Source organism: Cherax quadricarinatus, chromosome 84 (assembly GCF_038502225.1).
Source record: "Cherax quadricarinatus isolate ZL_2023a chromosome 84, ASM3850222v1, whole genome shotgun sequence".
In the NCBI taxonomy this organism is placed as follows: domain Eukaryota; kingdom Metazoa; phylum Arthropoda; class Malacostraca; order Decapoda; family Parastacidae; genus Cherax; species Cherax quadricarinatus.
In genome coordinates this window covers 14531167-14549283 of record NC_091375.1, presented here as the reverse complement: position 1 = coordinate 14549283, position 18117 = coordinate 14531167, and the positions used below count along the sequence as shown (strand labels likewise).

General features: G+C 38.9%; 1 protein-coding gene across 5 annotated transcripts in view; it reads right to left on the bottom strand.

Annotated features, from left to right (window-relative positions):
* Nucleotides 1-17162, bottom strand: part of kuz (zinc-dependent metalloprotease kuz) — a 214348-nt gene extending 197186 nt beyond the window's left edge. For all 5 annotated transcript variants that reach the window (XM_053799441.2, XM_053799442.2, XM_053799443.2 and 2 more), the window contains exon 1: nucleotides 16975-17162. In XM_053799441.2, the coding sequence (XP_053655416.1) occupies nucleotides 16975-17035 (61 nt within the window). In that variant the 5' untranslated portion in view covers nucleotides 17036-17162. The remainder of the gene's footprint in view (nucleotides 1-16974) is intronic.
* Between the last annotated feature and the right edge of the window lie 955 nt (nucleotides 17163-18117).

The following is an 18117-nucleotide window of genomic DNA, read 5'->3' as shown; positions in this document are numbered from 1 at the left end:
TCTTACCTAACAATCTAGCTATACTTTCCTGTTAGTCACAGGATGAGTTATAAAAACAAGATAATTAAATGTGTCAGCCTGAACCGAGACTTTATTAAGGCATATCTGTAACCACTTTAGAGTTGTCTAAAACTCGCAGTCAGGCTTGAGGTAAGGCTTTAGGTTGCCTACTCAACGAGGCTACGGCTGCTAGTGGTCTACAGGCCCATATACCTAACACACCCTTACTCATCAAGTACTCAGAAACAGGCACAGTAAAATGACGGTATCGTCAAGCAGACATTTATGGATTCAGTAGCTACAGTACCTTTCAAAGTTTTAGTTCCAGACATTGTCAAAACCAGTGGTGCAAGACAATGGGAGGAGGGGGGATGGACCATACACCGGGACCAAACAAAGGTGGGTGGAAGGAAGAGAAAGTGGATGTAACATGACCAAAACGAGACCACGGTTTTCATGTCATTCTCAGTCATTTACATGGTTAAAAAAATAAAAGAATGAATTAAAGAGCTCAAAGAGTGGCCTAGATCTCAATCTCACAAAAACAATGACAACAATAACACAAAAACAAAGGCGACGGGGCTAAAATAACGGAGGAAAACACGAAGGAAATAACAGTGGAACAAGTCTAGAATGACGTCACGTGTTACCATTATTATTATTATTATAATAATCAAGGGGGAAGCGCCAAACCCGGAGGATTATACAGCGCCTGGGGGAAGGATGTGGAAGGCATTCAGGCTTAATTCGGGGAACTGGAGCACAGATCCAATTCCCTAAATCAAGAGCCCCTCACCAACATCAAGGAACCTTCCTTGAGGGGCACGTGTTACCAAAATTTTTGAACTCAGAAAAACTGCGAAACATGTTATAGAAGAAAAAGGTAAAATATCGTGAGTGGAACAATACACATGTTATCAACAATCATAAAACCCTGGCCAATATCAAATAAAATTCTTAATTGCTTACAAGAGACACTAAACTCTTGAAACATTATTCAGTACATGGAGTGATGGAACCATGGAAACACTACTCCCACCACTAATCGCGTGATACACACACTACTCTCACAGCCAGGGTGTAGTAGGGCATAACATGAGTTTAGAGCAGAAAGCTTCCGCCTTTCGCAACTGTTGCACAGTTACCACAGTTATGGATACATTGCAAGCCAAGGTGGGTTGGTTAATGAGGGTTTAAAGCCTATTCATTACAAAAGTGTCATTAAGGCTGCACGTAACCTTTCTCACCACTTATGAATACTTAAGCCCTTAACTTAGGATTAAAGAGTGTATGAAGACACACACACACACACACACACACACACACACACACACACACACACACGCGCGCGCACATGGAAATCAACCTGACGACACTGGAGGACAGGAGAGAGAGGGGGGACATGATAACGACATACAAAATACTGAGAGGAATTGACAAGGTGGACAAAGACAGGATATTCCAGAGATTGGGCACAGTAACAAGGGGACACAGTTGGAAGTTGAAGACACAGATGAATCACAGGGATGTTGGGAAGTATTTCTTCAGCCACAGAGTAGTCAGTAAGTGGAATAGTTTGGGAAGCGATGCAGTGGAGGCAGGATCCATACACAGCTTTAAGCAGAGGTATGATAAAGCTCACGGTTCAGGGAGAGTGACCTAGTAGCGATCAGTGAAGAGGCGGGGCCAGGAGCTCGGACTCGACCCCCGCAACCTCAACTAGGTGAGTACACACACGCACACGCACGCACGCACGCACACACACACACGCACGCACACAGATTGCTCATGTCTCCGACGAGTGTGATCATGGTGTAACGGCTCGCACAATACCTACAAGGGGTAACTGGGAAAGAGGACAAATGCATCTACACTTTCTTAACAAAACGTACGTAAAATCAGTGGTCGCCACAGCGAAATGCTCTGGTCCTTTAACCATAGGACTTGTTCCAATTCTCTCTCGTGTCTTGACACAAATGTTAGGAAATACAGATAAGAACAGAGCAAAAGCACTCATCAGAGAGGAAGAGAAACGCAGAAGAGGTGGGAGTAACCAAGTCGGAACATTTTAAGTTAGTCACAAATGTTGCTACCATAACTGCTGGATAACAACCTTTAAAGAGGTGCTCTTTAAACCGGTGTATTACTGCACAGTAGAAACTCAATTTAAGGTAGGTGAAATTGACGATTTAGAGAACGTACAAAGAACCTTCTTGCCAATATATATGCGAACACTTAAATTATCGCGGAAGCCTAAAATTTCTCAAACTACTCCCTGGTGAGCAATTTAGAAAGATATACAATTTACATCTGGAAAATATAGGAGGAACTGGATCCTAATTTAAACACCGAAAATCCTTTACGAGCAGATGGCGAAAAAAAATAATGCCACTGAAACGTGGGTACAATAAATGCTCTGAGACAAGACGATAAGCTACACTAGATTACAAAAAATAATGAACACACACACACACACATATATATATGTATATGTATATATATGTATATATATGTATATGTATATATATGTATATGTATATATATGTATATGTATATATATGTATATATATGTATATGTATATCACACACAAAGTGGGAGTTGTCACAGCTGCTCTTTGCTGATGACACTGTGCTCTTGGGAGATTCTGAAGAGAAGTTGCAGAGATTGGTGGATGAATTTGGTAGGGTGTGCAAAAGAAGAAAATTAAAGGTGAATACAGGAAAGAGTAAGGTTATGAGGATAACAAAAAGATTAGGTGATGAAAGTTTGAATATCAGATTGGAGGGAGAGAGTATGGAGGAGGTGAACGTATTCAGATATTTGGGAGTGGACGTGTCAGCGGATGGGTCTATGAAAGATGAGGTGAATCATAGAATTGATGAGGGAAAAAGAGTGAGTGGTGCACTTAGGAGTCTGTGGAGACAAAGAACTTTGTCCTTGGAGGCAAAGAGGGGAATGTATGAGAGTATAGTTTTACCAACGCTCTTATATGGGTGTGAAGCGTGGGTGATGAATGTTGCAGCGAGGAGAAGGCTGGAGGCAGTGGAGATGTCATGTCTGAGGGCAATGTGTGGTGTGAATATAATGCAGAGAATTCGTAGTTTGGAAGTTAGGAGGAGGTGCGGGATTACCAAAACTGTTGTCCAGAGGGCTGAGGAAGGGTTGTTGAGGTGGTTCGGACATGTAGAGAGAATGGAGCGAAACAGAATGACTTCAAGAGTGTATCAGTCTGTAGTGGAAGGAAGGCGGGGTAGGGGTCGGCCTAGGAAGGGTTGGAGGGAGGGGGTAAAGGAGGTTTTGTGTGCGAGGGGCTTGGACTTCCAGCAGGCATGCGTGAGCGTGTTTGATAGGAGTGAATGGAGACAAATGGTTTTTAATACTTGACGTGCTGTTGGAGTGTGAGCAAAGTAACATTTATGAAGGGATTCAGGGAAACCGGCAGGCCGGACTTGAGTTCTGGAGATGGGAAGTACAGTGCCTGCACTCTGAAGGAGGGGTGTTAATGTTGCAGTTTAAAAACTGTAGTGTAAAGCACCCTTCTGGCAAGACAGTGATGGAGTGAATGATGGTGAAAGTTTTTCTTTTTCGGGCCACCCTGCCTTGGTGGGAATCGGCCGGTGTGATAATAAAAAATAAAAAAAAATAATATATATATTCAAATTCAAAGTTTATTCTCTATAAGGATTACAATGCTGAGTTTACAGAATTTGGTTATTGTATTGTTTACATGTAGTAAAATAATAATTACAGAGTGTACCACTAGAACACCTAGCATGGCTAGGCATTTCGGGCAGACTTAAATTAGATCTTAAGTTTAAAATATTACAAAATTATGAGGTAAGTTGGTATTATGGCTAAGTGACTAAATACTAGTTTGTGAGTTTAGCAATGTGAATGCTTTTGTTTTGGCACTATACATAGTTTCAGTATTGGAAACTACTAACAATATCTTCATCAAGGACACTTTGTGAACGTTCCAAATTATTACTGATCAGTCGAGCTGAGAGGCCTACGTGGGAGTTGAAGATTGAGACACTTATGCAGCATATGGGAATCTTTATTCAGGAAACGTTTCGCCACACAGTGGCTTCATCAGTCCAATACAAAGAGGAAGGCGTAAGGAGAGGAGGAGAATGAGGTAATCAGTCCCTCGGCCTGGAGTCGATGTGTTCAGTCCATCAATCTTGTAGAATGTACAGCATAGGGCCGTAGACGTGGCTTATATACTGTAGTGAGGTGACTTGAAGCAGACGGAGGCGGGATCATAGTGGTACCATCCACTAGTCGAAGTAGGTCTTTGTCCAAAGGTTGAACAAGCGTTGAAGAATTCTTTGTAAGAAGATCCCATGATGCTGCAGTGTCTGACAGTTGTGATGAATGGTTTGAAAAACCGACAAGTTGAAGATTGAGACACTTATGCAGCATATGGGAATCTTTATTCAGGAAACGTTTCGCCACACAGTGGCTTCATCAGTCCAATACAAAGAGGAAGGCGTAAGGAGAGGAGGAGAATGAGGTAATCAGTCCCTCAGCCTGGAGTCGATGTGTTCAGTCCATCAATCTTGTAGAATGTACAGCATAGGGCCGTAGACGTGGCTTCAAGTCACCTCACTACAGTATATAAGCCACGTCTACGGCCCTATGCTGTACATTCTACAAGATTGATGGACTGAACACATCGACTCCAGGCTGAGGGACTGATTACCTCATTCTCCTCCTCTCCTTACGCCTTCCTCTTTGTATTGGACTGATGAAGCCACTGTGTGGCGAAACGTTTCCTGAATAAAGATTCCCATATGCTGCATAAGTGTCTCAATCTTCAACTTGTCGGTTTTTCAAACCATTCATCACTACGTGGGAGTATAAGTTGTAGGCATGTACTGGGTGTGGGACTTTCTCTCTGTCGGGGTCAGGCGGGGGATGGGAGGGAGGGATATTTCACCTAACAGTATTGTAATTCCTTGTTCTGGATCTTTCCTTTCACCACCCAAATTTGGGCCATATTTCTTATCTAGACCCAGGGAAAGGTGGATACGCAGTGATCTTTGTAGAAGTTGTCTGTAGTCGGTAGCAGGATGACCCAGGAGGCCTGGCAAAGCCCCAGTCATGGAGATGATGATCCACAAAAAAGAAGCACGTACACGCACGCTCTACTTATCTCCACACAGCTTCTGGTACCCTCGCTAGTGGTACTCCGATAATATGATGCTGGAGACAGTTGTGATCATGTATGACGCTATGGATCCCATCTCCAATCCCAACTGGGATAAGTGGACTCACAGGCGACAAAGGTGGCTCATTACCAACATATCTAATCTTGACAGTTTTAAAATAGTCTGTAGAAGTTTGAATTGCAACATTCGTTCATTGCTAGTTTTCATCCACATATACAGCATGTTGTAGAGTAACAAGTGAGACTTTCTTGTGAAGGTACGAGGGACGCGACGCAGTAGGAGATCTAGTGTTGCCCTCCCCCCTACACACCAAGGATTGCAGGCTCACCACCACCACCCTCCTGACGCTGCTGCCACCCATCACACTGCGTGAAGAATTCAGCGCTGCCGGGACTTGTCCAGACACCTTGCGGCCATACAGAGGGTGTATGGGAGGGCGTACAGAGGGTGGAGGGACGGAACGTACAGAGGGAGTGGAGGGACGGAACGTACAGAGGGGGTGGAGGGATGGAACGTACAGAGGGCACCTTCTGGTAAACCCTGAACAGTATAAAAAATGTAGGAAATTCCCAGTAATGACTTACCGGAAATATGCACGGAGGCTCAGCTGACGTCAACTATTTCACCAGTCTTCCTCTCTAGTTAACAGCTGGTTCATATTAACCGATAACGCAGCAACTATCCTGCAACAAAGCCCCCTAACAACTAGGCTACACTAGTTCACTGACAGCTCAGTAACTATGCAGCAGGCAATTCTTCCTCAATAAAAGCTCTTAGACTCCAATTTATAGGTAATTACGAATAATCCATATAAAAAAAAAGTTGTATATGGGCAAATTATCATAGTTAAGCCACACTAGGTTTCTGAGCTGCATTTCAGGGATAAATATTTAACCAAAGATTTATTTAATACAAGATGCAAAATTTATAGTTATGCAGCAATATTTTCAAGTATTCTGAAAATTATTTTTTCCATAAGATATAGATTAGTATGTGTGTACTTATTTATACATATATCAACACCCCTTCCCACACACACATACACAACCCGACATATACATAGCCCTCACACACTACATATACACAACCCCCACACACCACATATACACAACCCCCACACACCACATATACACAACCCCCACACACCACATATACACAACCCACACACACCACATATACACAACCCACACACACCACATATACACAACCCACACACACCACATATACACAACCTACACACACCACATATACACAACCCACACACACCACATATACACAACCCACACACACCACATATACACAACCCACACACACCACATATACACAACCCACACACACCACATATACACAACCCCCACACACCACATATACACAACCCCCACACACCACATATACACAACCCCACACACCACATATACACAACCCACACACACCACATACACACAACCCACACACACCACATACACACAACCCACACACACCACATACACACAACCCACACACCACATAACCCACACACACCACATACGCACAACCCACACACACCACATACACACAAGCCACACACCACATACACAACCCACACACACGGTTGTATGGTATACAAACATTAAGACGTATCAAATGGAATGTAGCGTTTTAATATTAGTGACGAATGTATTCGGATTATCAAGTTATGCCTTAAACCTTTAAGAGTTAAACGAATGAAATAAGTTATTTTTTAGATAGGGAAAATTAGCTGCAATTCTTTCTGCTGAAGAGTCCTTTCCTGGCGTCCAGGCAGCTCCGGGGAAGGGAGAATATATTTGGAACCATCAGAGTTGTCTAGTGTTGAAATATTGATAACATAAGCATTATATGTATATGTAAAAGCGAAATTTAACATTCAGTGTACGCAATATGTTGTTTAAAGGACTGGAAATATACTATTTTAATATAATGGCAGAGATTTAGATTAGTCTGGTGGCCTCGCTTCCAACGAAGCTCGTAAAATAACTCTCTAATAAAGTAAATGTTTATTTTTAACCAATTAAGCGGATATTAAAACCTGATATAATGTGAAGACTAAGAGGATAAAAACTATAATCACCAATAAAAGAAGAGGATCCGAGAGGAAATGTCACAACGACCACATCACCAGACGAGTACATTAAGATTTATCCTATGTCAGGTAAGCGAATCTGAACAGTTACACAAATAACCCGCACATAAAAGAGAGAAGCTTACGACGACGTTTCGGTCAGACGTGGACCATTTACAACGTAAATGGTCCAAGTCGGACCGAAACGTCGTCGTCAGCTTCTCTCTTCTTTTAAGAACATAAGAACGAAGGAACACTGCAGAAGGCCTACTGGCCCATGCGAAGCAGGTCCAAGTCTCCTACCGGCTTAAGCCAATGCACCCAACCTAGTCAGGTCAGGTCACCTTGACTTAAGGGTAGGTAACATTGATGTATTTGCCTTAACTGAGACGTGGTTTAATTCAAAAAGTCGGGACATGCCTGCGGAATGTCATATTCAGGGTTTTAAATTGTTCCAAGAAGATAGAAGTATTGGGAGGGGGGGTGGGGTGGCATTGTATGTCCGAGATCGCTTGAACTGTTGCATAAAAACGGGTATTAAGTCTGAAGTAACACATACAGAGTCTGTTTGGATAGAATTTTCAGAGGGGCATGAAAAACTGATTTTAGGAGTGATATACCGTCCCCCTAACTTAGATAGGGACCAAGGGAAACTACTATGGGAGGAAATTGTTAAGGCCACAAGGCACGATAATGTAGTAATTCTAGGAGACTTTAACTTTAGTCATGTTGATTGGAATTTCTTGACTGGGAATTTAGAATCGTACGACTTCTTAGAAGTATTTCAGGATTGTTTTTTGAAGCAGTTTGTGACAGAACCTACAAGGGGAAATAACCTGCTTGACTTAGTTATGGCAAACAATGAATCCCTTGTTAATAATTTAGAAATTTCAGAGGAACTGGGTGCTAGCGACCACAAATCAATTACATTTAGCATTGAATGGAAGTACGATAGTAGCGATAACTCAGTAACAGTCCCAGATTTTCGCTTAGCAGATTACGATGGGCTTAGAGAACACTTATCATCTGTTGACTGGGGTAACGAAGAGAGCTATCAATATGACAGTTTTCTGAACACTATACATGCTGCTCAAAGAGCGTTTATCCCATATAAAGAAATTAGATCAAATAGAAATGACCCAAAATGGATGAATAATAGGCTCAAATATCTACTAGGGCATAAGAAAGGAATTTATAGGCGTATCAAAAGAGGTGAGGGTCATCTTATGAATCAGTATATTGACATTAAGAGGGACATTAAAAAGGGGATAAGAAAAGCTAAAAGGGACTATGAAATTAAAGTTGCTAGGGATTCTAAAACTAACCCAAAAAGTTTTTTCCAGGTCTATAGAACAAAAGTTAGAGATAAGATAGGTCCCCTTAAAAATAACTATGGGCACCTTACTGACAATGAGAATGAAATGTGCTTGATTTTAAATAATTATTTTCTCTCAGTTTTTACACAGGAAGACACTAACAATATTCCAGTAATTAATTTTTACAGTGGGCTAGAAGAAGATAAATTATGTAACATCACAGTCACTAGTGATATGGTTGTGAGGCAGATAGACAGACTGAAGCAAAATAAGTCGCCGGGTCCTGATGAGGTTTTTTCAAGAGTTCTTAAGGAATGCAAAATGGAACTCTGTGAACCATTAACTAATATTTTTAATTTATCTCTTCAAACAGGTGTAGTGTCTGATATGTGGAAGATGGCTAATGTAACTCCTATTTTTAAAACAGGGGACAAGTCGTTACCGTCAAATTACCGCCCAATAAGCCTGACCTCAATTGTAGGCAAATTACTAGAGTCAATTATAGCTGAGATTATAAGAAGCCATCTCGATAAGCATAGCTTGATTAATGATACTCAGCATGGATTCACAAGAGGCCGGTCTTGTCTAACTAATTTATTAACTTTCTTCAGTAAAGCTTTTGAGGCTGTTGACCACAATAAAGAATTTGATATTATTTACTTAGATTTTAGTAAGGCTTTTGATAGAGTTCCGCACCATAGACTGTTAAAGAAAGTGGCAGCTCATGGCATTGGGGGAAAAGTGCTCTCGTGGATCGAGTCATGGCTCACTGACAGGAAGCAGAGAGTGTCCATAAATGGGGTTAAATCCGAGTGGGGATCTGTAACAAGTGGCGTTCCACAGGGATCAGTCTTGGGCCCGTTGTTGTTTATAATATATATCAATGATCTTGATGAGGGAATTACTAGTGATATGAGCAAATTCGCCGATGACACAAAGATAGGTAGGATAATTGATTCAAACGTAGATGTTAGGGAACTTCAGGAGGTTAGGTAAGACACATATGCAACAGTTAGACAACTTTAATCCGAAACGTTTCGCCTACACAGTAGGCTTCTTCAGTCGAATACAGAAAATAGGCAGGAACAGTAGAGATGTGAAGACGATGTAATCAGTCCATCACCCTTGTAGTCGTAGAATTTGAGGTTGTCAGTCCCTCGGCCTGGAGAAGTTCAGTTCCATAGTCAGGAACTATCTGATAGTTCCTGACTATGGAACTGAACTTCTCCAGGCCGAGGGACTGACAACCTCAAATTCTACGACTACAAGGGTGATGGACTGATTACATCGTCTTCACATCTCTACTGTTCCTGCCTATTTTCTGTATTCGACTGAAGAAGCCTACTGTGTAGGCGAAACGTTTCGGATTAAAGTTGTCTAACTGTTGCATATGTGTCTTACCTAACAACCTGTCGGTATTGTATACCATTTTGATGTTCAACTTCAGGAGGATTTAAACAAACTCTATTCTTGGTCAGAAAAGTGGCAGATGCAGTTCAATGTAGATAAATGCAAGGTTCTGAAGCTTGGGAGTGCCCATAACCCTAGTACTTATAAATTAAATGATGTAGAACTTAGCCATACAGATTGCGAAAAGGACTTGGGGGTTATGGTGAGCAGCAACCTTAAACCAAGACAGCAATGCCTAAGCGTACGTAATAAGGCAAATAGATTACTGGGATTTATATCAAGAAGTGTAAGCAACAGAAGTCCAGAGGTCATACTGCAGCTTTATACATCATTAGTAAGGCCTCACCTTGATTATGCAGCTCAGTTCTGGTCTCCGTATTACAAAATGGACATAAATTCGTTAGAGAACATTCAGCGTAGGATGACTAAATTAATACATAGCATCAGAAATCTTCCTTATGAAGAAAGATTGAAGACTCTTAAGTTACATTCACTTGTTAGACGAAGAATGAGGGGAGACCTGATCGAAGTGTATAAGTGGAAGATAGGTATTAATAAAGGGGATATTAATAAGGTCTTGAGGATGTCTCTCCAAGAGAGAACGCGCAGTAATGGATTTAAATTAGATAAGTTTAGATTTAGAAAGGACATAGGAAAGTATTGGTTTGGAAATAGGGTAGTTGATGAGTGGAACAGTCTACCTAGTTGGGTTATTGAGGCTAGGACTTTGGGTAGTTTCAAATCTAGGTTGGATAAGTACATGAGTGGGAGGGGTTGGATTTGAGTGGGACTTTCACATCAGAGCTTATTTCTTGGGTGGCATTGAAAATTGGGTTGGGCAAATGTTTTGTTAGTGGGATGAATTGTAAAGGACCTGCCTAGTATGGGCCAGCAGGCCTCCTGCAGTGTTCCTCCTTTCTTATGTTCTTATGTAACACGGCAACCGTCCTGGTAGCACAAGCTAATCAGGTCCAACTCACACCCACTCATGTATTTATCCAACCTATTTTTAAAGCTACACAACGTTCTGGCCTCTATAACTGTACTCGGGAGTTTGTTCCACTCATCCACAACTCTATTACCAAACCAGTACTTTCCTATATCCTTCCTGAATCTGAATTTTTCTAACTTAAAACCATTGCTGCGAGTCCTGTCTAGGCTAGATATTTTCAGCACACTATTTACATCCCCTTTATTTATTCCCGTCTTCCATTTATACACCTCAATCATATCCCCCCTAATTCTACGTCTTTCTAGAGAGTGAAGATTCAGGGCCCTTAGTCTATCCTCATAGGGAAGGTTTCTGATACATGGGATCAACTTTGTCATCCTCCTTTGTACATTTTCCAGAGCATTTATATCCATTCTGTAATGATTACATACCTGGTACCAAGAGGGAATGATACGGTCAGACTGAGATAAGATGACCAGGAACTAGGAGGGGTACAACTGGAAGCTTAACATATAAGTCATAGGTAGAGTAGATTTGATAGAGGTAAAGAGGGAAAACATCAGTCGACTAGGCTCATGAGACGGGAACAGGACTCGACTCCAACAAACCCAAGTTGGCGAATACACGTCACGTCAAATAACCTTTCCATCCTTGTCAAAACAGATAGGAAGCAACAATATTTTCTGATTTATTTTTTCACTTTGATACATAAAATGAATGAAGAGCAAGCAATCACAGTTTACAACTTTCCAAGTTAAAAAAAAAAAAATAAAATATTACCAAAATTATGAAAAAAAGATAGGTATATAAATTAAATACTGTATAACTAAGAAATAAAGAGAACCACATTTGCATAGCTCGAAGATTCAATAAAACAAATACTAAAACTAATAAACAATTGACATCATTATACTTAAGTGGGAAGCACTAAACCCATAAGGGCCATACAGTGCCTATGGTAGTGTAAGGTAATCAATTTACAATAAATGTATTTCACACACCTAAGAAATAAATAACAGTAAAAAAAAAATTTAAGAGTTTCACTAAACAATCATTCGGTATTTCAGTGCTAATAAGCCAACAAATACTACTGCACGCTAACTGTAAATGTCAAGCGGGAGGAATAAAAAAAAAAAATCGCCTGAGTTACCTCCCATGTTGACACTGATCAAACATTTCAACCTCATTTGTAAAGTATATATCGAACATGCAACTTGTGTCGTTTAATTATACTGTATAAATAAAAATACGACTTCTCCCAAAACTAACTACACTGTCAACGATAACTCAAAACATCAATTTATTCATTTTCCTGCTTCAGCAGACAGGTAATTTGCCAACTGTACATTACACATCAAAGACTTCGAATTATTTAAACTCCAGAGAGTTATTAATCCCCAGTGTCAGCAGTCTCTTACTTCCTTTCTTGTTTCGTTTTGTGTACTTTCCCCTACGATGTTATCTAGACGGTGTTCCGGGGGTCAACGCCCCCGCGGTCCGGACCTCGACCACATGTGATCATGAAGCTTGTGATCATTGCAGGCGAGATCCTCTGACATTATCACTTCCAAGTCTTTCACATTGATTTTTTTCACTCTTGTGTGGTTAAGAATTTGTTTAATACTCCGTTTTAGCTATTATTCCATTTTTTTTTCTGTGACGTAGTAACTAAAATTTTTCCTCGGTGAACATTGTTTTTCTGCGGCCAATTGGAAAACTTGGAGATTTGCCGCGTCCTCAATGGATGGCACTCAGATTTTAGTATCGTCTGCAAAGGAAGACACGGTGCTATAGTTTACATCTCTCTCTGTGTCAGACATGAGTATAAGGTACAGAATGGGGAAGAGTACTGTATCTTGTGGAACAGAGCTTTTCGCTGTAGAGGCTTTGGACTTAACTGTTTACCATGTCTGTTCTATTGGTTAGAAAGTTAAAAATCCACCTTTCCAGTTATTCGTATAGCACGCATTTTGTGCACTATTACACCATGATCACACTTGTCGAAGGCTTTTGCAAAATCTGCACTACGTCCAAGATTATGTCATAGTGGTCCAGTAGTTGCAAGATGCAAAAGCGACCTGGTCTAAACCCATGTTGCCCTGGGTTGTGCAATTGTTGGGAATCAGTGTGGTTTGCGATCTTGCTTCTTGGAACCTTTTCAAAGATTTTTATAATGTGGGCCGTTAGTGCTATTGGTCTATAATTTTTTTATATTGCTCTACTGCCACCTTTGTAGAGTGGGGATATATCCGTTATTTTTAGAGACTGCGGGATGACCCCCGTGTCAGGGCTCCCTCTCCATAGCATACTTAAAGCACCACGATAGGCGTTTCTTAAGGGTCTTGATGAATACGGAGGAGTTCCAAGAGTCTGGGCCTGGGGCAAAGTGCACGAGCATGTTACATAAGGGGGATTGCCAACAAACCCCTGGCTGTCAAGAAAACGATGGATCCCAATGGAAATAAGAAAAGGATCCCAATGGAAATAAGAAAAGGACCCCAATGGAAACAAGTCATTAACTTTTTTGGGTTATCCTAAGTGCCGCGAAATATGAACTAAGCTGGCTGACAGCATAGGCTGTCTGTGCAGACAGCACAGGCTGTCTACACTCTACACATATGCTATGATAATCTATGTAACTGTATATGTGTTTACCTGAATAAACTATGGACAGGCACCTAAAATCAGTACCTGACCAGCCGGGCTTTGGCTCGTATATCGGTTTACGTGCAGCCAGCAGTAACAGCCAGGTTGATCAAGCCCTGATCCACTACGAGGCCTGGTCACGGACTGGGCCGCGGGGGAGTTGACCCCCGAAATCCCCTCCAGGTACACCACTTGTCAGGTAATGCCTCACATCCCGATATTTGCTAACACGAGCCTTATTTTCTAACCGGTGACCTATTTGTTTATACACAGAAAATAATTAAGTCCTTCAACTAGTGGCTTTACGGAAACGCGTCAAAAAAATCCCAGAGGAGCACGGGAGTCTTTCTATGTACATTACAGATTTCAATACATCTCACCCCCCCCACATACTAAACCAATATTGTCGACCAATAGCATAAATTTTATGTAGTAATTGATACATGCAGTTTATCCATTTTATTTCGTTGGGGTATTAAACAAGACAAGTCACAAAATTACAAATACAAATGCGAGGTAAATATCCTTATAATTATAAAAATGTAAATCCACCAGTGATTTAAATCCATCAACAAACATAATCAGACAAGTTGAGTAATTTGGTTATTCTTGGCACATGAACTTACTGGCAAGTGCTTCATTCTCAATTTATTTAACAAGGAAAACAAACTTTATTCATAAAAATCTTCCCATTCTGCACACAGGAGTACAATAAATTTGTACTCTTTCTCTGAAAGCACATATGTATTTTATATATTCAACAATAGTTCATTATGTTGATTTAAACCAAGACAACCCAACAGTGTTGGTGAGAAGGATTTCCAACCAGACTTGTTAAACTTCTTGTATTTAGCAGCACATGTTTATACAAGTGATAAAAAAAATTACCAATGAGCTTTTTTCATATTATGATTTCTTCCATAAATAGTGATGTTAAACAAGGCAAAACAAACAAATGTCACAACTGCTTGTTTGTTATACAGTCTTACAAGACAGTTCATCCCTACATTACTGATATATATATATATATATATACACATACATTATATACATATATATACACATACATTATATACATATATATACACAAACATTATATACATATATATATATATATACACATACATTATATACATATATATACACATACATTATATACATATATATACACATACATTATATACATATATATATACACATACATTATATACATATATATATACACATACATTATATACATATATGTACACATACATTATACACATATATGTAGACATACATTATACACATATATGTAGACATACATTATATACATATATGTAGACATACATTATATACATATATGTACACATACATTATATACATATATGTACACATACATTATATACATATACGTAGACATACATTATATACATATATGTAGACATACATTATATACATATATGTACACATACATTATATACATATATATACACATACATTATATACATATACACATACATTATATACATATATATACACATACATTATATACATATACACATACATTATATACATTATATACATATATGTACACATACATTATATACATATATATACACATACATTATACACATATATGTAGACATACATTATACACATATATGTAGACATACATTATATACATATATATACACATACATTATACACATATGTAGACATACATTATACACATATATGTAGACATACATTATACACATATATGTAGACATACATTATATACATATATGTACACATACATATACATATATGTAGACATACATTATATACATATATGTACACATACATTATATACATATATGTACACATACATTATATACATATATGTACACATACATTATATACATATATATACACATACATTATATACATATACACATACATTATATACATATATACACATACATTATATACATATATATATACACATACATTATATACATATATACACATACATTATATACATATAAATATACATACATTATATACATATATACATATATGTATATAATGTATATATATAGAAGGCCTATATGCGAGGCAGGTCCTTATATATGATGAGGACCAGTATATATATAGGTATATATATACATACATTATATACATACATCTCATATATATATAATGTCATACATTATATACATATATATACACATACATTATATACATATATATACACATACATTATATACATATATATACACATACATTATATACATATATATACACATACATTATATACATATATATATACACATACATTATATACATATATATATACACATACATTATATACATATATATATACACATACATTATATACATATATATGTACACATACATTATACACATATATGTAGACATACATTATACACATATATGTAGACATACATTATATACATATATGTAGACATACATTATATACATATATGTAGACATACATTATATACATATATATACACATACATTATACACATATATGTAGACATACATTATATACATATATGTAGACATACATTATATACATATATGTACACATACATTATATACATATATATACACATACATTATATACATATGCACATACATTATATACATATGCACATACATTATATACATATGCACATACTTTATATACATATGCACATACATTATATACATATGCACATACATTATATACATATGCACATACATTATATACATATGCACATACATTATATACATATCCATATAATTATATATACACAATTACATACATTATATATATGCACACATACATTTATATATATAATATATATATATATATATATATATATATATATATATATATATATATATATATATACATTACACAATGTATATATACATACATATTTTCCAAATACTGAATAAAATTAATATAAACTACTTAACATAAAGAACCAGTGACGTTTTTCAAGTACATAATGAATAACATCCCTACAATTCCTTACAAAGCTTTGTTTAGTGAAAAAAAAAAAAAACTACACCATCTAGAGGTTACAAAAACCCCAGAGGTGAGCACCTGGGTACAGGAAGACACTAAAGAGATACAAAGGCAAGTTACAGCAGTGAAAATGTTAGGTTGAGGGATGAGCTGACACCCTCCCTCACCATCACCCAAAAATTGTCCCAAAAAACACCACTACCTCCATTCAAACATTGTTCCAACCTTCCTGGAACTAATCCTGGCATCCCTGGGGCAATGCCCCAAGTACTACCCACCCAAATACCCATCCAAAACGGGGGAAAAAACGAAAAAAGGAGAGATTTGTGAGTGAATTTGTAGGGAATGGAGTGGCAGTGTAGGGAAGTCACCTCGTCCAGCCATCACTTACCTTCACATTGCTGCCACAGGATCACTAGCAGGTATAATATAGTGCACCTCCATAATCCCATGTTTATAGGCACTGGTAAATTCCTTAGGATTCAACATATAGTCCCAATATTTACACTAAAATTTACACTAACATGGGCAACACGGCCGCTCAGTCTGCACCATCATCACACACTAAGGTTGAGAGCTTCAGTCTGGCCTGACGTCACACCCACCACTACCTCTCCTATCCTCCCATTACCTATCCTCCCATACCATTCTCTCCCTTGTATACCCCTCCCCAAACATCCCCCTCTCTTGTACTCCCATTACCTATCCTCTCATACAATTTTCTCCCTTATAAACCCCTCCCCAAACATCCCCCTAGCCTGTACTCCCATTACCTATCCTCCCATACCATTCTGTCCCTTATAAACCCCTCCCCAAACATCCCCCTAGCCTGTACTCCCATTACCTATCCTCCCATACCATTCTCTACCTTATAAACCCCTCCCCAAACATCTCCCTTGCCTGTACTCCCATTACCTATCCTCCCATACCATTCTCTCCCTTGTAAACCCCTCCCCAAACATCCCCCTAGCCTGTACTCCCATTACCTATCCTCCCATACCATTCTGTCCCTTATAAACCCCTCCCCAAACATCCCCCTAGCCTGTACTCCCATTACCTATCCTCCCATACCATTCTGTCCCTTATAAACCCCTCCCCAAACATCCCCCTAGCCTGTACTCCCATTACCTATCCTCCCATACCATTCTCTCCCTTATAAACCCCTCCCCAAACATCCCCCTAGCCTGTACTCCCATTACCTATCCTCCCATACCATTCTCTCCCTTATAAACCCCTCCCCAAACATCCCCCTAGCCTGTACTCCCATTACCTATCCTCCCATACCATTCTCTCCCTTATAAACCCCTCCCCAAACATCCCCCTAGCCTGTACTCCCATTACCTATCCTCCCATACCATTCTCTCCCTCATAAACCCCTTTGGATCCAAGAAAGAGGAGGCCAATTCTAGTTCCTCGAATCAAGACCCCATCACCAGCGTCAAGGTGTCTCTAATGACGAGTAAAAATAATTCTTATGAAGTTTATTCAGGTACTTGTACCTGGAATATACCTATATTCCAGGTATACTTCAGGT